Source organism: Neoarius graeffei, chromosome 4, assembly GCF_027579695.1.
Source record: "Neoarius graeffei isolate fNeoGra1 chromosome 4, fNeoGra1.pri, whole genome shotgun sequence".
In the NCBI taxonomy this organism is placed as follows: Eukaryota; Metazoa; Chordata; class Actinopteri; order Siluriformes; family Ariidae; genus Neoarius; species Neoarius graeffei.
Window position 1 is genome coordinate 91,116,328 of NC_083572.1, and position 16,140 is coordinate 91,132,467.

The following is a 16,140-nucleotide window of genomic DNA, read 5'->3' on the forward strand; positions in this document are numbered from 1 at the left end:
GATATAAAAACAGAGAGAACATAGTTTAGAATCCGACTACATATTCACATACAAGTACACGTTTTGTGCAAGTGAGTACAAAAGTTTGTGCACCCCACAGGTAAGCTTTGTAATGCAAGTTTTGCAGATGCTGGATGAAAAGTGGCAGATTCTACCGTAACTGGATCCATTAACCACTTGCCCACAAAATAAGAAATTTTTCTTGTCCTTTTTTCAGTGAGGTAATATTTTCAAGATTGAAAATATGGTATTTGGTCTTCTAAAACAGCACGTCATTTAAAAATACACTGAGTATATCAATAAAAGATTTTTAAAGAATAAAGTTCTATTTCTTTGACATATCTGACAGACATAACTCCCATTTTAAAAATCACTTTCATTATCCCTGTTGCTATCGTCAGTGAATTTCTGTCAGATGACCTGACGATAGACTCAGCCATTATGGATCTTTGGTAGTTATCGTGTTATCTGTTGGGTGTCAACAGACAGAGTTGCAATAGATTAACAGCGAAAAAACAATTTCATTCACGAGAGAAGCCCACAGTTATTTTTAAAAAATGCTATCGTCAGTCTGTCAGTCAAATGCACCTGACGATAGCAAAATTCAAGCCCTCACCACGCACATGTTGACTGACGCAAAGAGGAAATTCTACTGCGCATGATTTTTGTGACAGCAGACATTTACTTCCAGGCAAGACTTGGAGCTCTGACAGCTAGATTTCATCAAATAAATCAAGGTAAGATTTTCAGTCAGCTATCCTGACGATAGAAATTTTTGACAATAGAAACATTGAGAATATATTTGTGCATTCATATTTAAAGATTTCTGGAGGAAAACTATCATAAGTTGAGATAAATCAGAGCCACTTGCGACCCTTTCAGCCGACAGGCCATTTCAATGTGGTATTTCCCCGCGAAAGTGACACAGTCGTGTCTATCGTCACTGTTCTGACAATTATTGTTGATATTTCAATTTTGAAAATAAACTATCTTTATTTCAATATTTTATTTTATTATTTGGTTCTAATGATGAGGTATTTAATATTATTACTAAATTTGTCAGATTAATAATGTAAGAAACAGTTTTGTTGCTATTGTCATCTAGCGTGTCTGTCAGAATATGATGGTAGACGTTAGTTTGTCTGTCAGATTTTGATGATCGAAACCGATGTGTTTCTATTGTCATTTAGCATGTCTGTCATGTCAGGCTTTTATTAATTAGTTACCAGGACTACTGTCCTAAAATTTACTGTGAATGTCCAAGACCCCAAATGCTACTAGAAAAACTTAATAGAATGATCAAAATAATCAATTCAGCAATTTAAGGAGATGGGACTTAACTGGCCTCTGTTATGGTAGAATCTGCCAAGTAACAGAAGTGTTCAATCCCTGGACGTGTTTTACAGGACGACTGAGATTTTATATCTGACACTGTTATAGAAGCGAGTTATTTATAAAATCACGCTGTTATCACCCAGATGAGGATGGGGTTCCCTTTTGAGCCTGGTTCCTCTCGAGGTTTCTTCCTCATGTCGTCCCAGGGAGTTTTCCCTTGCCAGCGTCGCCACAGGTTTGCTCATTGGGAATACATTTGGGATAAAATCAGCTCATGTTTCAAGTCTTTAATTTTCTGGAAAGCTGCTTTGCGACAATGTCTGCTGATAAAAGCGCTATACAAATAAACTTGAATTTTTTACTGAACAAAAGAACGTGTCGCAATAAAAAGTCTAACTTTGTTACTGAACGTGATCTAAACCCAGACATTTATTCCATTTTCTTTAGTCCTTGCATATGTACAGTATTTCTTCCACATCTGAATGAAAGTCTCTACTTTTTGTCCTTTTTCCCCAGCTCAAATTTAAAAAAAAAAAAATCCACCAGCAAGCGCCTTTTTTACATTATAAAAATACATTTGAACAAATGATCCGATGTCTGCCTTCTTTGACCTCTGTTTCGACTCATTTCCCAAAACCACAAAGAGACGAATACTTCAGACTTTTTCCCAAGAAATAACCAAAAAATAATAATTCAAACCAGGAATGAGAATGATGTAATAAATGTGATGTATATTCTGAACATGATATTAATCAGCGGTCTCAAAAGTAGCCGGTCACCGGCGGCAAATCGCCGGCTATGGCTTGTTATGCCGCCGGCTATTGTCAGTCGAGTCACACAATTTGATATTAAATATTTGACAGCAAAAAAAGTTGTGAACATAAATTACATCCACTATGTCATGTATGTCCGTTGCCGCGTCAACTGTGTTTACATCCTCGACAGGAGTGCAGCCATTACTGCCACCTGTGTTGCCAGATTGTGTTTACATCCTCGACATGAGTGCAGCCATTACTGCCGCCTGTGTTGCCAGATTGCGCGTTTTCCCGCCCAATTTGGGCGGTTTTTGGACATATTTTGGGCTGTAAAACATCAGCAGTATCTGGCAAAATTATTTTTTTTTACTTAATACAAGAAATTAATGGATGCCAACGTTTTTGCCAAAATGGTATTTTATTTTCCATTGTTTAGGCAGCTTCAGCATCATACTGTGAGATTCTGTTCAAATTGTTTTTTTCTTCTATGAAGCCTGAGCCATTTATTTTATTAGTTTATAATTGTTTAATTTAGTCTTCAGGAGAGACTGCCTGCACACGGTACTAGTATTAATAGTTTTTTTTTCTTACATGAAAGCTGAGGCTGAGGCCAATATTATATTTTAAGGTAACTTCATGTTGTGCTGTGAGGTTCTCTGCACTTTAACTTTTGAACCAACAGGAGCATTTGGATAAGTAAAGCCTATTTTTCTGCATTTTTGTAGTCCTGGTAATCTTTTATATTGGTAAAGTTGTTTATAGGACCATTTCTCAGTGTCTGTTTTTTTAATCAATAGTTTTTCAGTAATAACTTAATATTTAACATATCACTCAATTTTAAACAACCCCCGCACCTCCCCCATAGTCTCCAAAATTTCTGTGGGAAACACTGGCGTGCGTAACAACGCTAATCAAGCTTAAGCTAGATGACCCGCCTCAAATACCCGTCCCGGGTAAATGTTATCCCAATTTTAGATGGCCTGTTCCAAACCATCCCGCCCCATGAAAAATTCGTACTTGCATATATATCTATCTATCTATCTATCTATCTATCTATCTATCTATCTATCTATCTATCTATCTATCTATCCCTGCACGCTTTGCATGCATTATGTCTGCCGCTGGCAGACATTTTACCATTTTGCACCCTGCTGTAAATTATTTGTACCCTGCTATTCTCCCAAACTTTGAAGCCCCTGTTAATGTGGACTTTTTAAATCCACTTGCCTCCTCAGGATATTTTTCTCCCAAGTCTCCTAAGGCTCGGTCCCACTGCACTTACGGATGCAAAGAGGATGTAAAACGTAAAAAAATCTTTGCCATCCGTTGGAAAACGCTATGCATCCGTTGTGTACTCATTGCATACGTGCTTCACACACTCTATCCATCGAGCATCCGTCCACTGTGATTTCATCCGCGCAAAAAGTTTTGAGCTGCACAAAACTTTTAGAACGGATGAACTTTCCGCCGTGTACGATGTAAATCCGCGACATATACGAGCAACAAACGTTCTATGTCCGTTATCATTCGTTAAACGTCTGCTGTATCCTCTCTGCATCCTCTGGGCATCCTCGCAACTCACATCCGCTGCAGCTGAAAACGGAAAGAGGGAGGAAAGATAAAGTACATGAAACGTCTATTCATCGTTAGTAGCACGGAAATAGAAAGGATGTAAGCGTATGCATCTCGTATATAAAGTATTCAAAACGGACAAAGCGTTTATATCTGGGATGTATCTCGTATATTTAGGATGTCTGGAGTATGTCTAGAGTATGTAGAAGGACACCTAGCGGACAATCGATATTTTGTATAAAAAGGGGGAGAAAATCATCTAGTAGTCGAGATGTATCGATGTAGCCGCCAGCACGTCTTTCCGCTTTATGCTGACGGCGTGCGTGCTGCATCCCTTTATATCCGCGGAGCAGACGCAATTCATACCCCCCGCATGCGCAGTGAACGGTCTGCATCCGATATACATCCGCGCAACATCCCCTTTGTTTCCGTTAGGCGTACGTGATGCATCCCCTTCATCCGCTATGCATCCGCTCTTTCTGCTATGCGTCCGCTTCTCAGTTATCACCGGTAAACCCTTCGGAGCTGTCATCCACTTCCATCCGCTAGGCTTCCTATGAACATGCGTTTAACATCCCTGCTATATACTACCCACGTCCGTTCTTTTCCGTTCTGTTTTCACAAATTTTCGCCAATTTTGTCCATTTCTGGAGAGGATGAAAACGGATAGAGCCACCCCCGAAATTTTGCTCGTCCGCTGTGTCCTTTTTGCATACGTTTTGTGTCCATCGGCCAGTGGGACCGGGCCTTAACATTAGTTTTAAATTTCTGTAAATCTCCGTCAGTTATTTTTCTCTGGATGCGTTTTCATGCTGAAATTTCCTCAATGTCTAAATGGAGATATCACTTGATAAGCTGATGTGATTCGAGTCTTATTTGCTAAGTTTACTGCAGTAGAGGTAGCGTAATCTGTCTTCTCCTTGTTGCTTTTTTGCCCGTTCCCAATGTAACTCAACAAGTACTGAACGCATTTTGATGAAATTTGGTGTACAGCTTTAGTATTATCCTAAGTACAACTGATTTGACTTTAATGTTGATAACATGCAGCCTGGAGGAGGTATACACTCTACAGAGTGCCCTTCTAGTATTTCTACCGATCTACAGTCCTGTGCAAAAGGACTTCACATACTACAAGTAGAGAGCATTATACATGAATGTTAGTATAGAGTCTATCAGATACACACTATATTTTATATTGCACCTGGCTATACTGTTTTTTTTTCTTCCTCTAAAATATACAAGGCTTGTCTGAATATAACCTGATGAGCAAAATTGCGTCTTCCATCATGAAGGTTGTCAGGTAATGCTTTCATATTCAAACGTAAAATTTACATTATATATGTTTGTTTTTAGCATGAGGCCAATAAAATGCTAGGATAGCTCCCATACCAAATACAATCTCTCAATAAAATGCAACAGAAACCATAAGGTCAATGCTGGACTCTGCAATGTGCTTCATACTGGTCAGGCTATACGCTATAAATAATTGGATATACTCAGTGTTTTCCCCAGAAAAAAATTAAAGCCCTAAATTCTGGAATGATAATACACAGACAATTGAGTGCTAATGGTATGAAAGCAAGCGCCAAAGGCGCGACGCGAAACTGGGGGGGTCCGGGGGCATGCTCCCCCGGAAAATTCTTTGAAAATAGACGCTCTGAGGTGCATTTTCAGGGTCTCTGAGAGGTTTTAGATACATGATTACAGGATAGATTTTACCAGTGTTTCAATGATTTCTGACCTAAATAGTATTAATGTATACACATTTGAAATTTCACCTTAAAGTCCAACACGCAAGTTAAACTGTTGTTATAGATTACTGAGGTATATGATAGACTGAAAATCTACGGGGATCCCTTAATTATCTATGATCAAGTAGTGTTGTAATAAAAATGTGCATGAAAATATGACCAGTGGTTTGCTCCATCTTATGCAATCCAATGAAGAGAATCGATCATCATGACCTCCTGTTGATCACAAAGGGATCTGAACCTCAGAACTGCCATCTTAAAATAAGCTGCTGTATTACTATAACTGTAATGATTTAGAATGTTTCGGATGCAATTACCGTAATGTGTATAACTAAGATGCACTGAAAAGAAAACTAAGGCAACTGCATATTATAAAGTTTAAATTTTGGCACTTTATTAAATGGACTAAATTAAGATTAAAACATATATTTAAAGGAAAAGACGACTTAAACTGTAGAAATTAAGTTTGCAGAAAGATTATGTACTTTTAAACACATTTCATGAAGGGAATTTGTTAATAAGTGTGAAATGTTAGCCTGGCTAACGCGACAAAGCTCTCCGAGCTATTGGTCTGGCCAAGATATTAAGCCCAACCATTTCCCAGAGCGCGTGGTTGACCCGCCTCCCTGAAATGCCTCAGTTTGCTACTGGTCGAAGCCAGAAAAGGCTGTGATGAAGCTTAAACCAATCACATCACTCTTTCCTCTGACGTATGCGACGCGACGGGGCTAACTGGTAGATTAAACTCTTACCGAAGCCGGTCGGGAGCAAGGCGAAAACGTCCTTCCTTTCAATAAATACCTCCAGGGCTGCTCTTTGCTCCGTTTTCAATGAGAACTTCCCGTTGAATGCTTTCAATACAGCATCTATGCGTAATAGATGCGGAAGCGTGAATGAAGCGCTTCCGGCATAGATTCTGTAAACAATCTATGGCTTCCGGTCGCAGTTCTACTACGTCAGTGCCTTGAACACGCCTCTACCCAGGGCCGTTGGAGATGCTCAAAGTTGATTGGTTCCCGATTTTTCGGGAGCTTGGAAGAGCTGTAGATAGCTTGCCTGGCCAGACTAAGCTCGCAACAGGCCCTCGTGTTGCATCACGCTTAGGATGGGCGGGCCCAGGCTAGTGAAATGTAGCATACTTTCGAATAATAATAATAATAATAATAATAATAATAATAATAATGTGTATTTGGCAGTGTGATGTCACTGTGAGCCTTTAACAAAAGAATAATCTGGAGCCACCTTTTGTTAAATGGATCCCAGTGACATCACACTGCCAAAAATGCTTATGATTATTCTTTGAAATTATGCTATATTTGACACATTTGGACAACTTCACTTCGTGAGAGCGTTTATAAGCACATAATCTTTCTGCAAACCCAAACTAATGAATTAAGTTTTCTCCTCCTTTAAAGCAGATTAATTCTCCTCGGCTTTTGCTTGGCCCAATGTTGGGTAGCCCTTTCATAGTCCATCTCGCTGTCATCCATGCTGATGTGGATTAATTTGTCCAGCGAGTCTTCTCCTAGCTTATTAAAATCAGTCGGCTTTGTCCATCTGGTGGGGGACAACATCAGCAGCCAATGGGATTGCTTATAATGAATCAGAAACTTCCGGGATGTTTGACGTTTTCTTTCAATATTTTTATTGGACGGTTTGAACACATGATCCTGACGTAGTCAACAGATTAGTTTGTTTACATCATACCACGCGGACATATTACTTTGACAGAATCAACACAAACACTGGGGGAAAAGAAAGACCGCTTGTTTAACACAAATATATCAATCAGTATGTAAATGGATCTTTTATTTGCTCTCCTATGTATCTAGTTACTTGTGGGTAGGAAATTTAACGTATCGGTTAAATTTCGCTGGACAAATTAATCCACATCAGCATGGATGACAGCGAGATGGACTATGAAAGGGCTACCCAACATTGGGCCAACATCGGTATAAATCTAAGCGTATCGGATTTTAATTAAAGCAACTAAGCGTATCGGCAGGCAGAGCAAGCGTATCGGGCCCGATACGCTAAAACGCTTTGGGGAAAACCATGAGAGCTGATATAGAATAGCCACAGGAAATTTTATATTAATTAAAAAGGTATTTTTGATGTCTTACACAAAGTCTGGTTATACAGTAGTGCGGAAAAGTCTTAGGCATATGTAAAGAAATGCTGGAGACCAAAAATTTCTTAAAAATAATGAAATGAAACATTTCAACATAAAAATATATATATATTATAAACAGTAATCAGTAAGCCATAATAAATGAAACAGTCAATATTTGGTGAGAGACGAGTCGACCCTTTGCTTTAAAAAAAATAAATGAATTAAAAATAGTAGTCTCAGGTACACTGAGTGCAGTTTGATAAGGAGATGAGCTGTAGGTTTTACTGAGCATCTTACAGAACCAGCCACAGTTCTTCTGGACACTTTGACTGTCACACTCGCTTCTTCATTTTGCACCAAAACCCAGCAGCCTTCATTATGTTTTCTTTTTTCATCTGAAAAGTGCTCTCTTATGTAACATGCTGCTCAGATACAACTTTTTTCTTTTTTTCTGTAACATTTAATTTTGCGCTGGAAAACGAACGAACGTTTGGACTCTAAAATGTTTTTGTACTGACTCGATAACGTACTGTTTGTCTCATCTCATTATCTCTAGCCGCTTTATCCTGTTCTACAGGGTCGCAGGCAAGCTGGAGCCTATCCCAGCTGACTACGGGCGAAAGGCGGGGTACACCCTGGACAAGTCGCCAGGTCATCACAGGGCTGACACATAGACACAGACAACCATTCACACTTACGGTCAATTTAGAGTCACCAGTTAACCTAACCTGCATGTCTTTGGACTGTGGGGGAAACTGGAGCACCCGGAGGAAACCCACGCGGACACGGGGAGAACATGCAAACTCCGCACAGAAAGGCCCTCACCGGCCCCGGGGCTCGAACCCGGACCTTCTTGTTGTGAGGCGACAGTGCTAACCACTACACCACTGTGCCACCCCCATACTGTTTGTGTACAGTACAAAAACATTTCTCTCAAATAAACATTTTGGAAAATTCTCTCAAGTAATTTGGAAACGGTGGAGACGATTGACACAGGTCGATAGCTACCAGGATCCGTTTTGCTGTTTATGTAGTGGAATAACCCTTTCCATCTTTACACTGGTATTCAGGCATGGAACAGTTTTCCTTCAGTTACACTACGTACAAGATCTGTCTAATTTTAAAAAAGCTGTAAAAAGTCTTGATTTTAATCAGATATCACACAAGGAGAGAAACACTTTTGTTGACTATTAGCTTCCACTGTTGTCTGTGTTAATGTTCACTCGTCATGTTTTCTTCTTGTAAATTTATTCTAGTTTTTAACTTTGGTGCGATGTCCTTCTTGTTACCATATTATTATTATTATTATTATTTATTGTATTACTTTATTATTGATTATATTTTGGGTATTTACTTAGTATAGTAGCCATGGCTGTCTGTGATAAGTCTCTGGAACCACAATGGAAACAAGTGTTCACACCGTATTTTAGATGTACTGCATTTTCTCATCTCATCTCATTATCTGTAGCCGCTTTATCCTGTTCTACAGGGTCGCAGGCAAGCTGGAGCCTATCCCAGCTGACTACGGGCGAAAGGCGGGGTACACCCTGGACAAGTCGCCAGGTCATCACAGGGCTGACACATAGACACAGACAACCATTCACACTCACATTCACACCTACGGTCAATTTAGAGTCACCAGTTAACCTAACCTGCATGTCGTTGGACTGTGGGGGAAACCGGAGCACCCGGAGGAAACCCACGCGGACACAGGGAGAACATGCAAACTCCGCACAGAAAGGCCCTCGCCGGCCACGGGGCTCGAACCCGGACCTTCTTGCTGTGAGGCGACAGTGCTAACCACTACACCACCGTGCCGCCCGTAAAGGTAAAGTGTACTGTACGATTATGTTTTATTCTAGTATTACTGTATTTTTTTCTATAATTAAGGTTATCTTGAATTTCTTTCTAAAGAAGAAAACCTTTATTTGTCACATGCACACTTCAAGCACAGTGAAATGAAATTCATCCTCTGCATTTAACCCATCTGAAGCAGTGAACACACACACACACACACACACACACAGCCAGAGCAGTGGGCAGCCACACCAGAGCGCCCGAGGAGCAGTCAGGGGTTCGGTACCTCGCTCAAGGGCACTTCAGCCCAAGGCCGCCCCATGTTAACCTAACCGCATGTCTTTGGATTGTGGGGGAAACCAAAGCACCTGGAGGAAACCCACACAGACACGGGGAGAACATACAAACTCCACACAGAAAGACCCTCGCCGGCCGCTGGGTTTGAACCCGGAACCTTCTTGCTGTGAGGCGACCGTGCTAACCACTGTATTTCTGTATTTACTGGGCAGGTGAACGGATTTACATTAATTTCAATGGGAAAAATTAATTCGGTTCGCGAACGGGGTCAAAGAACAAATTAAGTTCGTAACCCGAGGTACCACTGCACTGCAAATATCTATCATACCATTGCATTATAGTCCATTCATGTTGCACATACTGTAAATATCTCTATCATTACGCATATCAATGCAATACCTTACCTGCTAGATTTTTTTTATATTTGTATATGTTAATAGTTAATTTATCTAGAAGTTTTCTCGATTTTCTATTCTCTGTTTATTCTGTAATGATGCTGCTGGAATTTTAATTTCCCTGAGGGAACCCTCCCAAAGAGATCAATAAAGTTTTATCTATCTCTAATTCCATTCCATACCCTGTAATTTCTATTTGTATATTACACTTATGTTAAAGTGCCATTCCACCATTGGATGTATTCTTTGGCATAAAATACAATATATTTTATGACAACATGACTAGACAGAGAAATCTTTTAGCTTCAAAATGATATATCAAACATAATTTTTTGACAACGACAAGTATATTAATTTTGCGACCAAAGTCACCTACCCTTTTAATTTCCGCGCGGTAGTGAAACGTGATGTCATCGGCAGGTTCCCCTTCTTGTGTACCACGTCCCGTGTGACGTGGCACAGATTATCAGCAATGGCGGATAGAACGCGATTTCCACTTGTCGATTGCTGTGCCGATATTCACCATCGACCGTCTCCTTTGGGCATCACTTGCTATTTTCCTTCGATTCTTTTCCGAAGCTGACAATCGCGTTCTATCCGCCATTGCTGATAATCTGTGCCACGCCACACGGTACACAAGAAGGGGAACCTGCCGATGACATCACGTTTCACTACCGCGCGGAAATTAAAAGGGTAGGTGACTTTGGTCGCAAAATTAATATACTTGTCGTTGTCAAAAATTGATGTTTGATATATCATTTTGAAGCTAAAAGATTTCTCTGTCTAGTCATGTTGTCATAAAATATATTGTATTTTATGCCAAAAAAATACATCCAATGGTGGAATGGCACTTTAAGGGTTGTTTTACAATCAGGGTACAAAGTTTGTGTCACAGGGGTCCAAAATTCAAATTGATTCAAACTGGTTCTTGTACCAGTTTTTAAGTGAAGGACAAGTTAAAGAACAGATTTCAGGTAATTTTTGACATATGTGTATGGTAGTTTTGTGTAATCTGCTATAAGATAAAGAAGATTAAGTGTAGCTTTAAGCAGGGCTGGGAGAAACAAATGAAGTGATTCTCGGAGAGGACTTTTTTTTTTGACAATTCAGAATCCACTACTTCCATAGTGCTTTTAAATCTAAGGCTGTAAGCTTTGTGTTAGTTGTCTCTAATATTTATGTCCCAATATCTTGACCACATTTTAGGATGAAAATAATCATTTTAGATATGTTATTTTATATTGAAAAATTAGCTGTCTCAGAGAGGACATTTTTTTGACACAATTACATACTAATTTGATCAAAATAGTCTGAAAACTTACTGGCATTCAACATTACAACTTAACTATGTTTCCAATGATATGGAACCAAATATTTGTTTTATGGTATAAAGAATGATTTAAGTGCATCCCTTTTGGAGCTACCTGTGGTCAAAAAAGCACTTTTTCTAAATGACACGAGTAATTTTGCTAAATATGATATACAGTACACTACCGTTCAAAAGTTTGGGGTTACTTTGAAATGTCCTTATTTTTGAAAGAAAAGCACTATTCTTTTCAATGAAGATCACTTTAAACTAATCAGAAATCCACTCTATACATTGCTAATGTGGTAAACGACTATTCTAGCTGCAAATGTCTGGGTTTTGGTGCAATAGGGCAATTCCATGTAAATGTCAACCTCACCATGCAAAAATAAAGCAACATGTAATACATCAAAACCACTCCCAGAGATATCACCTAGGCCTGTATTTTACAGATGTGAATAAGTTGAACCAATTTGTAACCAACCTAATATATGTCACCGTCAGTCTCTTTCTTATAATGTAAAACCCAAGCTAAAATCAACTTTGATCATGTACAATTCTATATTATTGCCACAAGCCACAGAAATGTATGCTAAAATCCACAAAACAGCAAAACAATAGCCATCCTAAATATTATTTAAGAACTTTGATAGTTTTAGCTGATATTTAGAGAGTTTTTCAAAGGGTTATGGTGGTTAAATTGCTGATTTTCTAAACGTATGCCATGTCTATTTCAGACGTGTCACATCCATAACGGAATTTCGTCACATCCATAACGCTGACTTTTCCTTCCGAAACTCTGCATGAAATACAAAATATTTTAAACAAAGACTTTTTAATATTCACCTTGGACCCCTCTATCAAATGGATATCTCCATTTCGACATTAGGTTTACAATTTCACAGAGTTTGATAAAAATGTACAGTCACCCAAGAAAAGTGATACTTTTTCTGTCACATCCATAACGCATCTTTTATTGGCATTTTCTGGCATGCCCTAGATGTACTATGGGAATTGTTCTTGTTCTATCACTTCTCCAGTATGGTACAGCCTTAAAATATGCAACATAAATATTGGGAGACAATAAAACATGCACTGGGTCATTTGTTGCCATTTTGAGTTCAAGTGTCATGTCCATAACGCTGGAATTGCTCAATATCTCCATAGGTGTATGGAGCACTTGCATGTGACGTCACAGCCGATCCAGATTGTGACAGACGCCATTTTGTCGGTCAAACGCCATATTTCCGCCTTCTACTTCTACCTTTTCTTCTGGAAAACCCTACTATATACAATTCTACTACAACGGCTGCGGCTACAAGCTCTCCCTACCTGTGCACGTTTTTTGTGTGTATTTTTGCATGTTGTTCGTCTGTACCGGACTTCAATATCCACTACAACCGTATGGACTTACTGGACATTGGTTTCCAGCAGAAAATGACGGTTTGTAGCGATTTCCATCGCATGCACAACATTCCGGACGAGATAGCGAGACCAGCGGGGTCTCCGTGGATTGTTATCGGAAGCAAAGCGAAGGAGGCGGCGTCGGGAGAAGAAGCAAAAGCGAGGCTGCAGGCAGAGCCGGCCTGTTGACTAAGCTCAGAAAACAGCCACTCAAATCTCCACTGCTAAGCCTTTACCTCTCCAACGCCAGATCCATGGTAAACAAGACGGACGATGAGGAATTACAGCTGGAATTACCTTATTCTATTCTATAATCGGCTGGTCAGTGCTATACTCAATACTTAAGTGACTTACCCATCCAATGAGGATTATTATTTTCTTGTTTACAAGATGCCACATCTGAGTCGCTGACAAATCCTGAATTTCTGTAAAGATAACTGTCCAGAGATTTATAAGCACGCAGTGCTTTACCACTGAACAGCGAGGGAAAGTTAATGAGGTAATTATACACGTCCGGGTATTCCACCTCTGGCAGTTCCATATCCACTGACACGGTCGTGAAAACTCCGTCCGGTAAGCCATAAGGGTCACTAATCTGTAGATCGTTTATTTTAGACATATATCTAGTTATCTGTTCATTAGAAAAATGAGCCGTGTAGTCCGTCGGTTGAAATTGATCCATTCTGTACACGAGTGCAGCAGTATTCAGCGGTGTTTTTGACCGACAAGATGGCGGCTGTGTACTTTCCGGTCACGTGACTGCAAGATCTCTGTTGAGGCCTATTTCCAGCAACTCTCACTCCAGTGTTCTAATGGTACAATGTGTTTGCTCATTGCCTCAGAAGGCTAATGGATGATTAGAAAACCCTTGTACAATCATGTTAGCACAGCTGAAAACAGTTGAGCTCTTTAGAGAAGCTATAAAACTGACCTTCCTTTGAGCAGATTGAGTTTCTGGAGCATCACATTTGTGGGGTCGATTAAATGCTCAAAATGGCCAGAAAAATGTCTCGACTATATTTTCTATTCATTTTACAACTTATGGTGGTAAATAAAAGTGTGACTTTTCATGGAAAACACAAAATTGTCTGGGTGACCCCAAACTTTTGAACGGTAGTGTAAATTGTCAGACAGTCACCAAAAATAACGTTATCACCAAATGTGTTTTTTGCATGGTAAATAGAGCTATCACAGGGCTACAATAAACAACCAAGTTTATTCAGTCAAGCCTTTGGATATTGAAGATAATAAGTGTTAAATGTGATTTTTAGCTTGCCTACCCTGATTGTAAAACAACCCGTATTTCATTGCCTTGTAGCTGTGACAGTGCAAAGACAAAGTTAAATCTAATCTAATAATCGAATCACTGAACAGTTCTGAGGTGATCTTTTGGACCTTTTATCCAGGTCAAGAAAAAAAAATAATGATTTTCTACTTCAGGTCTTGTGCCAGCTGCTGAAAGCAAACTTTTTAGGCCTTAAATGACACTTTACAGTAAAGTAAACTGTTTTAAAATGGACTGTTTTTGAGTCAGTAAACACCTCAGTGATGTGAATCCGAATCAGTGAAGCAGCTTCACCTCAGACTCGCACTGAACCTGTCAGAATTAACTTCCTGAGAGCTGTTCAAGCTATAGCTTCAGAGATTGAAAGTTTAGTTATTTCTTAATAATTAATATTATTAATATTCCCCAGAAACACCAATAAGTCCTGTAACAGTCTCTCTGTAATTCCCCCCCCCCTTGCTAACCCCATTAGCATCAAACTCTCCGCCTCTTTATCACCTGTAAGACCGAAACATTCTTCTTTCCAGTATTTCGACTCGTAGATTCGCGTCCGAATAATTTTCTCGACCAGATATTGCGGATTAGTTCCGTGAATACTGTTCGCATCTTTAACTGTTCTGTTCGCCATGGCCTCAACACCACCACAGGAAACCCAAACCGCTCATGGAGTCTGGCGGAAACACAGTGAACATCCGCGTCCCAAATACCGCAGTATTCAATACATAGTGCACTAGGACTAGTCGAGATTTTCCATGACTTCGCACCCTACGTAGTGCACACAAAACGAAACAGAGCGTTATTTGCGATTCAACCAATCGCTAAATGCTTCCGGGTGAGAATGTAAATGGCCGCGTTGCAAATAGAGCCCTATTAAAGAGATAGTGCACTAGTTAGGATATAGATTACTTTATTTCCTATATTCCCATAGTGGATTCGTTTAAAAAAAATAATAATTAAAAAAAATTTAAAACAAAAATATGCTGTTAATATTTGTCGAAATATTTTCGTCTCAAATAGCTCATGATGCAACATATAGTCTTTTTTTTAAACTTTTTTTATTTCTTTAAATAACACTATTGAAAAAGTACAAATGTACAAAACCAACATGGCAACATCATGATGTTTTTTTTGACAACTTTATTTCAAACAGTGAACACGGACAAAGGTAAACATGAAATCGCTTCCATTCAGAGGCAAGGATTGAAAATCATGAACAAGAAGGAAAGAAAGCACAACTTTATTCATCACACACTTGTGAAATTTCCTCTCTGCATTTAACCCATCTGAAGCAGTGAACACACACACACATACCCAGAGCAGTGGGCAGCCATGCTAACAGCGCCCGGGGAGCAGTTGGAAGTTAGGTGTCTCGCTCAAGGGCACCTCAGCCCAAGGCCGTCCCATATTAACCTAACTTGCATGTCGTTGGACTGTGGGGGAAACCGGAGCACCCGGAGGAAACCCACGCGGACACAGGGAGAACATACAAACTCCACACAGAAAGGCCCTCGCCGGCCCCGGGGCTCGAACCCAGGACCTTCTTGCTGTGTGGCGACAGTGCGAACCACTATCTCAAGAGAGACAAAAGGGACAACTTAAATGAAATAAAGAAAAAGAAGAAAAAGATAAAATAAATAAACAGATAATAATAATAAAACACGTATGCTAATAATACAAAAAGTAAACCAGTAAACGCAAGATTAATGAATTAAAAAAATCAAGTAAAGACATTAAACATAGTGCATATATTAATTGTTTCAGCTGCTTTTTTGTTTTGTACAGGGAAATTGTTGCAATGTACTGCTCCATTTCTGTATTGAGTACCAAGAAAAAGGCTTCTTGTTTAGTTTAGTTGTCACAATTGAAAAATGTTACAGACCAAAAAGATTATCTATATGGACCCTTTTCACGTGACATCACGACAAATGCGGCCGCCATTTTGGACATGTACTACCAGTAGTTTACCACAGCCAACACTGAGGAACGGCAGCAAAGAAAGTGTTTATTTTCAGCAAGACTTCCATCATGCCACTATATTGTTGTGCACCTGGATGTAGTAACCATCAACAAACAAGGCAAGGGTTATCATTTTATCGGATCCCGGTAGATGCTGACCGACAGAGAAGATGG

At 39.5% G+C, this 16,140-nt stretch overlaps 1 protein-coding gene across 1 annotated transcript in view; it reads right to left on the reverse strand.

Annotated features, from left to right (window-relative positions):
* The window catches only part of prpf38a (pre-mRNA processing factor 38A), a 35,817-nt gene extending 21,118 nt beyond the window's left edge, over nucleotides 1–14,699 (reverse strand). Inside the window, exon 1 of the mRNA XM_060920002.1 lies at nucleotides 14,509–14,699. Coding sequence (XP_060775985.1) covers nucleotides 14,509–14,638 — 130 coding nt within the window. The 5' untranslated portion in view covers nucleotides 14,639–14,699. The remainder of the gene's footprint in view (nucleotides 1–14,508) is intronic.
* Between the last annotated feature and the right edge of the window lie 1,441 nt (nucleotides 14,700–16,140).